Source organism: Tupaia chinensis, unplaced genomic scaffold (assembly GCF_000334495.1).
Source record: "Tupaia chinensis unplaced genomic scaffold, TupChi_1.0 Scaffold000078_1, whole genome shotgun sequence".
Taxonomy (NCBI): Eukaryota; Metazoa; Chordata; class Mammalia; order Scandentia; family Tupaiidae; genus Tupaia; species Tupaia belangeri.
In genome coordinates, this window is record NW_006159539.1 from 1159176 (window position 1) to 1171211 (window position 12036).

At 39.6% G+C, this 12036-nt stretch overlaps 1 protein-coding gene across 2 annotated transcripts in view; it reads left to right on the top strand.

The window, feature by feature from the left end:
* SCAPER (S-phase cyclin A associated protein in the ER) overlaps positions 1–12036 on the top strand; it is a 278443-nt gene that overhangs the window by 40326 nt on the left and 226081 nt on the right. Inside the window, exon 8 of one of the 2 annotated variants that reach the window (XM_006142594.3) lies at positions 3163–3323. In XM_006142594.3, coding sequence (XP_006142656.1) covers positions 3163–3323 — 161 coding nt within the window. Of the gene's footprint in view, positions 1–3162; positions 3324–4589; positions 4665–12036 lie in introns of those variants that run through there. The other variant, XM_006142593.2, reaches the window with a different exon arrangement.

Consider the following 12036-nt stretch of genomic DNA (forward strand, 5'->3'; position numbering starts at 1 on the left):
CTCCATCGACATCTGTGTGGTTCTTTCTATACTTAATTTCTTTTTATTGATATTCTGTATTTGATGAAACTTTGTTCTCATATTTTCCTTAGTTCATTAGATAAGGTTTCCCTTTGCTTTTCGTTGTTCTTTATATGTCATTGTTGTAATTGATTTAAAAATCTTTGTGTACTGTGTCCAATGACTGACTTCCTATTACAGTTTTTCTGTTTATGAATGGCCTGTACTTTTCTGTTTATTTGATCATCTTGTCACTTTTGTGCTAAAAACTAGTTATTTTAGATAATAAAATTTGATAGCTCTGGGGAAAAGATTGCTGCCCTCTCCCGGATCATTACTGTGACTTTTCGTTGTCGTTACTGTTAGTGTAGTGACTTTTTGGAAGTAATCTGTGACATCTCTGTTCTTCGTTATGTGTAGCCACTAAGTCTCTAGGTAGCTTAGTGTTCTAATGATTTGACAGAGGGTTCCGTAAATAGCACGAGCCCGCAGCCTTAGTCCAGCGTGGTTCTGCGTGTCTGTTGGGACACACTTTCAGCGTCTGCAGTTCACATGTCTGCCTTTGACACCACTTCCTCCTCCCTCAGAGCCTCAGGCTGATCAGAGAGGAGAGAGTGGTGCCCTCAGCTCTTCCCTGGGCATGCACATAACCCGCACATGGGTGTGGCCGCCTATTGTCAGGAATATGTTGGAGCTTTCCAAAGGCCCCTCTGGGCACCTCACTCTCCAGCTTCCTAAGTTTTTTGTTCAGCTCTGTATTTATCTCAAATGGTATTGCTGCCTCTGGTAGTTATGATGTTAAACATTGTCATATTTGTGTTCCACAAATGTCCCTGGGGGAATTTGCTTTTAGGACAGATATTTGTTAGATTCTAATTCTTTAGAATAGGTCTTACTATTTGATGTGTAACAGAGGGTTTAGTAAACGCCGTGCTTGGTTAGTTCTCTTTCCTTTGTTAAAAACGTAACCTCTTGGGGCCAGCAAATGGCGTTATCGTTATGTCACTGGACTCCCACTTAGTCTGAACTGGGGTTCTGAGTCCTGGACCTGGTGACTTAAAACTCATGCCAGGTGCGTGTACGTGTGTGCCAAGATCCCAAGATGAGAATGGAGGAGAAGGGATTGTGGCATGGCCTGTTTCTCGCTTTCTATCTTCTGTCTCTTGTCTCTCTGACAAGTGCATGTGACCAATAGCAAAAAATCTCTGTTAAAAAAACAAAAAAAACACAACTAACTTTTTTTAAAAAAAAAATTTTAGAGGACATATGAAAGAGAGTGAGTGAATGAGCTAAAGAGCGAGCGAGCGAGCGCATTCTCACTGGGGTGTGGAAACCTAACCTTTCTTGACTGCTTCTTATCGTCCCTCTACCCCAAGACAGTTACCAACTTTTACGTTTTGATGTGTTTGCATTGTTACATTTGCCACGTGTGGAAATTTTTTGATGTCTTTTTTTTTTTTTCCACTTATACTATGACCTTCTTTGAGGTAAGACTTTGCTGTATTTCTGTATTCCAAGCACCCAGCACTGTACCTGGTACTTTGTGAAAGCTGATTGACCAGTCAATAGAATCACACTTTCATTTTCCATTTCTTTTATGCAGTTATTAGGTAGTATTGCCTTTGGTGAAGGTTGATGAACCTTGGAACCATGTAACAGACCTTAGTAAGAATGGGGAAAAGTGTACATCCATATGTATATGTGTGTATCTCTGTGTGTGTATGAACACGAAAATATTTTTACGTTCAAGCCCCGTTAGTCTTTGACTCAGAGTACGTGTAAGTGCACGGCTTGCTTTAGCACCGGGAGCTAGTGCACGTGTGGTGAGAGGTTCTCCCGCCGATCACACTAGCTGTGCCATGGGGTAGCCGACAGTTTTCATCACCTGTCAGCTTACTGGCCAGTTGTGGCTCATGGGCCACCCGTGGTCCCACTGGTCACCCTGCTTCTGCTGGTCAAGTTATGTCTGTTAGCTTAGTGTTCTGACGAGTTGACAGAGGGTTTCATAGTGGCCAAGCTTGGTTTGTGTAAATTGTTTTCATTATTTTAATTCATAATTTGACCATTAAATAAACCAATGAAGTGTGAGTATGAAAAGAAGGCATTGTTTGTATGAAAACTAAGGTAAGTTTTGGGAAAACTTTGATGAAGGTGAACTATTGAAATAAAATTGTTGTCAAATGTGGAGTGACTAGGACAATTGTGAGGGCCTGGGGAAAATATTAAGGTTGAGGATAATTGCCATTAAACTCTTCAGTGGGTGCCACTGAATTTTTACGTCACGTTGAAGGAACCAGAATTAGATGTCAGCGAAGCCTTGTACTCGTGGTTCATGAAAGAAATGGAGGCATAGAAAAGCTGGTTTTTTTTTTTTTTTTTTTTGAAATAATTATTTATTTAATTTTAGTTATTCATTCATTTTATTTATTTATTTATTTAAATTTGATCAGAAAGACAGAGAGAGAGAGAGTAAAAGAGGGAAAGTGAGAAAGCAAGTCACCAGGTCTGAGACTCAAACCGTGGTTGGCCATGTGGGAATCCAGCGCCCTTATCCACCATGCCACTTGCCGGCCCTAGAAAAGCTGTTTTAATACTCACATCAAGATCGGCAAATTAATGAACATTTATACTGTTAAAACACATGAATAAAAATAAGTTTAAGATATCTATGCAAAATTTTTATAAAGATTCCCCACTTAAGTGTATTTTTCTTCTAAATAACCGGTGAGGGTTTGTATATCATTCTTATTCCCTTTTCTTTTTTAAAAAAAGTTATGTATTTAATTTTGTATTCACTCATTTATTTTAATTTGACCAGAGAGAGACACAGAGAAGGACAGTGAGAAAGCAAGCTGGGACTCGAACTGTGGTTGGCCATGTGGGAGTATCCGGTGCCTTACTGCCACGCCACCTGCTGGCCTCTCTTATTCTCTTTTCTTTGCTCCCACACTTTGTAAAATGTCGTACTCCATAAAAATTAATGAAGTATTAGGATAAATTTATGAATGTAGTTACCTTAAATTCCTGTGAAAGTGAGTGATGTTGTATACATGGACACATACCTGCACACACATATATTCTTAATTTAAAATTTAAAGATATTAAAATTTAAATATAATACTTCCATTTTAATTTATCAAAGGTTTTCACTTCTCTGCATAGGGGTTCCCCTGGCACAGTGGCTACACCCCGTCTGGCTCCCACGGGCGTCAGCTGGGCTGACAAGGTAAAGGCTCATCACACAGGCTCAGCTGCCGCTGCAGAGGCCGCACCCGCGCAGGCCTGCCCGCCCATGGCAGCACAGAAGCCTCCCCGCAGAAATGGCAAGTGACTTTGCAGTAGCCTTCTTGCGAGTATGTAGAGGTGGCCAAGCTTGGTTTGTGTAAATTGTTTTCATTATTTTAATTCATAATTTGACCATTAAATAAACCAATGAAGTGTGAGTATGAAAAGAAGGCATTGTTTGTATGAAAACTAAGGTAAGTTTTGGGAAAACTTTGATGAAGGTGAACTATTGAAATAAAATTGTTGTCAAATGTGGAGTGACTAGGACAATTGTGAGGGCCTGGGGAAAATATTAAGGTTGAGGATAATTGCCATTAAACTCTTCAGTGGGTGCCACTGAATTTTTACGTCACGTTGAAGGAACCAGAATTAGATGTCAGCGAAGCCTTGTACTCGTGGTTCATGAAAGAAATGGAGGCATAGAAAAGCTGGTTTTTTTTTTTTTTTTATTATTTATTTAATTTTAGTTATTCATTCATTTTATTTATTTATTTATTTAAATTTGATCAGAAAGACAGAGAGAGAGAGAGTAAAAGAGGGAAAGTGAGAAAGCAAGTCACCAGGTCTGAGACTCAAACCGTGGTTGGCCATGTGGGAATCCAGCGCCCTTATCCACCATGCCACTTGCCGGCCCTAGAAAAGCTGTTTTAATACTCACATCAAGATCGGCAAATTAATGAACATTTATACTGTTAAAACACATGAATAAAAATAAGTTTAAGATATCTATGCAAAATTTTTATAAAGATTCCCCACTTAAGTGTATTTTTCTTCTAAATAACCGGTGAGGGTTTGTATATCATTCTTATTCCCTTTTCTTTTTTAAAAAAAGTTATGTATTTAATTTTGTATTCACTCATTTATTTTAATTTGACCAGAGAGAGACACAGAGAAGGACAGTGAGAAAGCAAGCTGGGACTCGAACTGTGGTTGGCCATGTGGGAGTATCCGGTGCCTTACTGCCACGCCACCTGCTGGCCTCTCTTATTCTCTTTTCTTTGCTCCCACACTTTGTAAAATGTCGTACTCCATAAAAATTAATGAAGTATTAGGATAAATTTATGAATGTAGTTACCTTAAATTCCTGTGAAAGTGAGTGATGTTGTATACATGGACACATACCTGCACACACATATATTCTTAATTTAAAATTTAAAGATATTAAAATTTAAATATAATACTTCCATTTTAATTTATCAAAGGTTTTCACTTCTCTGCATAGGGGTTCCCCTGGCACAGTGGCTACACCCCGTCTGGCTCCCACGGGGGTCAGCTGGGGTGACACAGTAAAGGGTCATCACACTCAGCTGCCGCTGCAGAGGCCGCACCCGCGCAGGCCTGCCCGCCCATGGCAGCACAGAAGCCTCCCCGCAGAAATGGCAAGTGACTTTGCAGTAGCCTTCTTGCGAGTATGTAGAGGTGTTTGTTTATCTTGTTTAGATTTTTCCCGATAGAATTGTTATTTATCTTTTCATATTATCTGCGTGACATTCATTTACTTAGTTAAAACTTAAATTTGAAAGCTGAGTGTAACTCCTTTTTCATGCTACATGATCGCTTATTCAGGCCATTCTAGTTTTAGGTTTGCTCGGTGTCAACTTCAAGGAGAACGGTGTCTTTTGTTAAATCATTTATAAAATTCTTGAGCATTCTTTTGACTTAGGAAAGAGATAGGCTAGTCCGTTCTCTAGGCAGTATAGTATATGCTTTTAAGTAGCTTGTTACTGTTTCACTGATAAATATTTTATTATTATTTTAGTACTGCAAAGTAATAATCTGTGATTATTTTTGCTCACCTATCTACTTCTTATACCATCAGAATAATTGAGGAATGCCAATAAATAGAAGCAGTATTATTATGAGAGCCCATTTATGGAAGAATTTATCCCATAAAATTTCCTTCACAAGTACTTTTTAAATAATTATTATATTTAACTTTATTATTTATTTATTTTAATTTGGCCAGAAAGAGACAGAGTGAGAGAGAAGAGGAGGGAAAGTGAGAAAGCAAGCCGCCAGATTCGGGACTTGAATTGTAGTCGGCCATGTGGGAGTCCAGCACCCTTAGCCACCGTGCCACCTGCTGGCTCCTTCATAAATATTTTTAATATAGAAATTAAATACATATATAGATACTAAAATTTTAACATTAACATGTAATTAGGAGTTTGTGTTATAAGTTAAGGAGAACTTCAGAAACTGTTTTCTTTCTTCTTCAATGGAAGATTCCATTGGAGGTTTTTAGTTCAGAGAGAAATGCTTAATTGCACAGAGGAAGTCATGTCTTTGCATTGTGGATATATTTTGTTTATTTCTGTTTTGGTCTCAGTAAGTTGCATTGTATTATTTCAGATAATATGTATTACTTTTAAGCAATGCATGAAATCACCCCCCTCCCCACCCCGGGGGCTGACCATGCCACAATCTCTTCTTCTCCATTCTTCTCTTGGGATCTTGGGCATGCACATGTGCCTGGCATGAGTTTTAAGTTGCTGGGTCCAGGACTCGAACCATAGTTGACCACATGGGAGTACAGCAACATAACCATTATGCCATCTGTTGGTCTCTCCATTGATTTCTTATCCAAACTGGGTAATAGAAAATTTACAGTAGGCAAGAGATCTTTCTCTTAAGAAAATGTAGGAAATTGTGGAATCATAATGCTTTCTTTCTGAATCTTAAAAGAGTCTGAGAGAAATGTGTTATAAAATCAAAGGAATCATGCTATTAGCACTATGGTTTATTTGAAACAGCACTCTTAAATTATTCATGAGTAACCTGCTTGGTTGAGATGAATTGATTGATCTTGCTGGCTTAAAAAAACTCTTAGTGTACTGAAAAATTCTGTGCCAGACCACTTTGATCTTCTGTTTTGAGATTTCAGTTTACTGTGGTGCCCAGTGAGTTATCGCATGTAACTCAAGTAATTTATAACAGGAGCTGTAGTATTAAAGATTAAAATTATGTGCAGTAGAAAATAATTCTAGTTAAAGATGACAGAATGATCACATGGATTTAATTTGTTCTTCCCTATAGCCAGCTCAAATGGTATAAAAGAATTTATATGATAATGGAATGCAATGAGAATGGCGGTTCTAGTCCATCCTACTGCTAATAACAGAAAATACCTGAGTTTGGGTAATTTATAAAGTAGAGGTTTATTCAGTTCCTGGCTTAGAGGACCAAGGTCTAGAAGCTGCACCTGGTGAGGGTCTTCTGGCTGAATTACAGCCTGGGGAGGTCAGGAGCCCTCGTGTCTGTGTCTTGACTCATTTCCTCTCCTTCTCATCCCACCAGGAGTCATTCATGGCCAAATGACCTTAATTCTAATCTCCTTTTTAAAGGTTCCATCTTTTAAAACCATTGTCGGATTAAGTTTCACCATCTTAAACCCATCACAACCAAATCTCAGTACATGAACTTTGAGGGTCCAATCAAACCATGACATAGTGATGTAGCTTCTCAGCCCAGGCCTTAAAGAGCTCTGCAGCTCCCATTTTCTTGTTTCTGGAAGCTAGCCGAAGTGACCGAGGCCATACGAAGCAACCACGAGGAAGGTGTCTTAGTCAAAAGCCAGTACCCAAACTGCAGGCATGTGATGAAGCCATTATGAATCCTCTGGCCTCAGCTGACCCACCCTGGGTGACACCGTGTGGAAAAGCGATGAACCTCCTCAATAGGCAGTGCTCAGGTTTCTGACTCAAACAATTGCGTAGAAATAAAATGGCTCCTGTTTTAAGTTGCCAAGTTTTGGGCTTGTCATACAGGAGTAGATGACGAGAATACCCAGTTTTGGATAACCTAAATTAGGGAATGTGAGGTAAAAGAGAAAATCATAAAAGAAATTTCTCATGACAGAGCGCTAAGTGTAGACCAAATGGGCCATAATGTGCCCTGTACGTTGGATGAGAATAGAGTGCCACCAAAGCATGTGGGAAGTTTCTGACCCCACAGAGGACGAGAGCCTCTGAGTGCTGACAGAAAACAAGCAGTTTGTATACAGAGGACCTAGAATCAGAATGCTTTTGCACAATGACTGGACGCGTCAATAAAACTGATCAGTGTCAGAATTCTCAAGGAAAGTAATTTCTAGTCTAAAACGCTATGCCCAGCCAAACCATCCATTATAAGTGAAAGTAGATTAAAGACATTTTCAAAAATGCATCATGATTAGTCATTGGATGTGTAACGCTGCATATTGAAAATTATAGCACCTTCTCCAAAAGTTTTTTTTTGTGGGGCCTAGCAAGGTGATAGAGAACAAACAGATCATCCTAATCTTGTTAAGGTTTGGTTGAGATTTTATTAAGGGTAATGTGTTTTAGTTTTGTTTTTATTCCTTTTGCAGTCTCAAGTGAAAATCCGAGGTGTTTGTCATGGCCACTACTTTCCTGAATTCCAACTTTGTTTTCCTCTGCACTGTACAGTTACTTCAATATCTGCTTAGCTCATTAGCGTCCCAGCTGCTGCTTTCTGCTAGTTTTCTTGGAGTCTTGCCCTGTACTTGTGAAACTTAGCAGTTGTCAGACTTCTTAAAGGAAGATTGAATGCAGAGTTTTTGGCTCATTCCCTGCAGTCTCCCAAATCTCTCCAAGATTTTTTGCCTCTGAAATCCCAGTTGCTTTGGATTCCCTAATCTTCAGTATCTGTCTAAGCCAGTTGGGAATGCTGGTTTCCACTAGGACTCACTTTTCCTGTGCTCTGAATTCCAAATGTTATCAGGAAACACACTCGGGTGAATGTGTATCTATTGTTATTCCCTTTTTTTCAGAAACCATAGTTCATCAAAATTTGCCTATATTGGTTGCTTTCCAGTGCCTGAAACAGTTGACTTATGTATTATGTCTAGGTTTTTTGTTGTTGTTTTTGGCAAGAGGAGGGCCAGTTTTGATACAAGCTACTTTGTCATGGCCAGAACTCTTAAGTCCAAATACATATTCAAGCACACATGGAACATTTTCTAAAACTGAAACATGCTGAGTCCTTAGACAAGCCTTAACAAATTTCAGGTGATTAAATCAATCTGTTAGTCATGAGCACAGTGGGATTAAGTTGGAAATCAATTACAAAATATAGCCATACAATTCCCAAACTTTTGCAGTTTTTTTTTCTTTTTTTTTTTCTTAGAGTTTTTTTCTTATTGGACATGTGTGCTCACCAGAAAGACAGAGAGAGACAGAGAGAAAGTGAGAAATCACCCCCCAGAGGGGATGGCCACGCTGTAGTCCCTTCTTCATTCTCTCCGGATCTTGGGCACGCATACACATGCGCCTGGTGTGAGTTTAAGCCACCGGGTCCAGTACTTGAACCGCGGTCGACTACATGGAAGTCCAGCGACATAGCCATTACGCCATCTGCTGGTCCCACCAAACTTTTGCAGTTTTGAAAAAGACTGCAAAGTAGTATTTTCCGAATAGCCTATTGAATTAGAGAAGTCATCACAATGAAAACTGGAAGGAGAAAACAATGAAAACGAACATTTAAAAACTTGTAAGATTAAGGTAAAGCTATGCTTTGAGGAAAATTTCTAGCCTCAGTTGTAGATACTGGAAAAGAAGAAAAGTTTAAGTCCACTCTATATCCATGTCACAAATTTCGAAAAGAATAATAAATTAAACCCGAGGAACATAAAGGGGAAAGAAATATGTAGGTCTGGCCCAGCCTTGGTGGTGCAGAGATTATGTCACCATTTTAGCTCTTGGAACTGACAGGGAGGCCTGGGTTTGGCTTCCACTCCTAACTGAACACACTGGGCGTGGTTGCATGCACCTGTAAACCTTACTTTCTAGGACACAGAGATACAAAAATTGCAACAAGGTGAGACCCTGTCAAAATTCCTTACCTCTTTCTCCCACTTCTTTTTATCTGTGTCTTTTTCTCATATAAGCACACACATACACAGGGGACTTGAAAAAGTTTTAGGGAAAATAGTTTTTTTTTTAAAGAATTATCTATTCATTTAATTTTATTTGTTGTTATTTATTTTTTATTTGATCAGAGAGAGACAGGGAGGGAGAGAAAGGGAAAGTGAGAAAGCAAGCCAGGTCCGGGACTCAAACTGTGGTTGGCCATATGGGAGTCCACGTGCCACCTGCCAGCTCCAGGAAAAATAGTTTTAAAGTATGACTTTATTTGGTGTAAAAAAAAAAAGTCGAAGTCCATGCACGTCTTTTCAAAATGTGCATTTTCCATGAATTCTTTTTCAAGACATATAATAGAGAAATCAATAAAGCCAAATGATGGTTCTTTAAATAGACTGATACATGGAACCAGCAGTTAGCGTAATGGCTATGTCGCTGGACTCCCACGTAGTCGACTGCGGTTTGAGTTGTGGACCCAGTGGCTTAAACTCACGCCGGGCACGTGTGCGTGTGTGCCCAAGATCCCGAGAGGAGAATGGAGGAGAAGGGATTGCGGCGTGGCCATCCCCCCTGGGGGGTGATTTCTCGCTTTCTGTCTCTCTGTCTCTCTCTGTTTGTCTGGCAAGCACACGAACCCTATAGCAAAAACCTCTCAAAAATAAATAAATAAATAAATAAATAAATAAACTGATACAGTTAACAGATATGAAGTTATATTCATCGAGAAAAAGAACAGACAAGTTGTAATTCCAGGAATCAAATAGAGGACGTTGCTAGAGATCCCACAGATAGTAAAAAAAAATGATAAAAGGATGTTATAATTTTACACACCAAATTTGGAAACAAAACAAAAGACATTGACAAATTTCTTGAAAACTACAACTTAAAACTTGCATTGCGAAATTTAGAAAAACTTGAAAGAACATTTATTATTATTATTATTATTTTTAATGTTTTTCCCATAAGGTGCATGTGCTCGCTGAAGAGAGGCAGAGTGAGACAGTAAGAGGGAAAGTGAGAAATCACCCCCAGGGGGATGGCCACATGCTGCAGTCCCTCCTTCTTCATTCTCCTCTTGGGATTCTGGGCATACATGCACACACACACACCAGGCGTGATTTTCAAGCCACTGAGTCCAGGACTTGAACCACGGTTGGCCATGTGGGAGTCTAGCACCTTAACCAACATACTACCTGCTGTTTCCACTTGAAAGGACTCGTAAGTATTTAAACCCAAAAAACTTGGGATATGTAAATAAAAATCTTTTAACAAAGAAAATTCTAGATCTGGGGCAGCAGGTGGCATAGTGGTTAAGACATGGGACTCCCATATGGCCGACTGCAGTTCCAGTCCTGGACCTGGTGACTTGCTTTCGTACTTTGCTGCTCTCCTCTGTCAAACTGAAAAATAATGATAAAAAAATTACTAGAACAACAAATTCCAGGTCGAGGTTAGCAGGTAGTGTGTGGAAGTTAAGGTGGCTGAATCCCACATGGCCAGTTAAGCAGTTTGGGTCTTGGACAGGGTAGCTTGGAAAACACACTGGGCACATGTATGTGCATGCCCAAAGCCCCAAGAGGATAGAGAAGGGATTGTGGCAGGACTACTCCCCCTGAGGAATGATTTCTCACTTTTCCCCTCTCTCTCTATTGCCATCTCTCTAAGGCAGGTGTACATGCTCTATAGCAAACTTAAAGAAAAGAAAATTCCAGGTTAGTGTGACTACCTATGAATTTTTTCAAATATTTAAGGTAAAAATGCATAAATCTTACAGAATGTCTTCTGTGAATAAAAAAGTTGGTCTTGTATTATGATGTAAATATAACCTTAATGTAAAAACCTTATAAAGAAATTACAATAAGACATTTTGTGAACATTAATATAAATATCTAAAATAAAATATTAGTGAATTGAATACAGTGATAAAAATGATAATATAGTCAGGTTTGGATTATTTCAGGTGCTCTTTAGTCATTAGTTGTATGAACTTAAATTTAGTGTGATTTTCTTTCTTTATTATTTTTGGTGGAGAGGTTTTAGCTATAGGGCACATATGCTCGCCAGAAAGACAGAGACAGAGACAGAAAATGAGAAATCACTGCCTGGGGGGATGGCCATGCCGCAATCCCTTCTCCATTCTCCTCTCGGGATCTTGGGCACACACGCACATGCACCCGGCGTGAGTTTAAGCTACCAGGTCTGGGACTCGAACCGCAGTCAACTACATGGGAGTCCAGCGACATAGCCATTACGCCAACTGCTGGTTCCATCTTTCTTTCTTAATTGTCAGAGAGTGTGTGGATTCATTGGAGAGGGAGGGGGAGAGAGAAAGAGAAAGAGGGAAAGTGAATCAGCATCTCCTTTGGGAAATGGTCACACTGCAGTCCCTTCTCCCTTTCCCTTCCTTTTAGAAACTTGGGCACACACATGCACCTGGCATGTTTTCAAGTCACTGGGTCTGGGACTTGAACTGCTCAGTTAACCATGTGGAATCCAGCTGCCTTATCTTCTACACCACCGGCTGGCCCTTCAGTGCAATTTTCTGATGACATTTGTAAAACTTTACAAATGATACATGTGTAAGGCTGGCTCCATTGCCTAGTGGTTACAGGAACCTGACCCCACATGGCTGACAGTGGTTCGAATCCTTGCCCTGGTGATTTGAAAAACATGCCAGGCATGTCTGCATATGTGCCCCAACTCCGGAAAGGATGGAGACTTGGAGGAGGGATTGAGATATGCTTGTGCCCCAATGGGGGTGCTTTCTCCCTCTCTGTCTCTCTCTGGCAGGTTCACGTGGCCTCTGTCAATAAAAAATATGTATTTAAGTGTAAAAGTATGAAATGAAATATTTTTTATTCTATGCACTTTATTCTAAGTATTTAGAAGT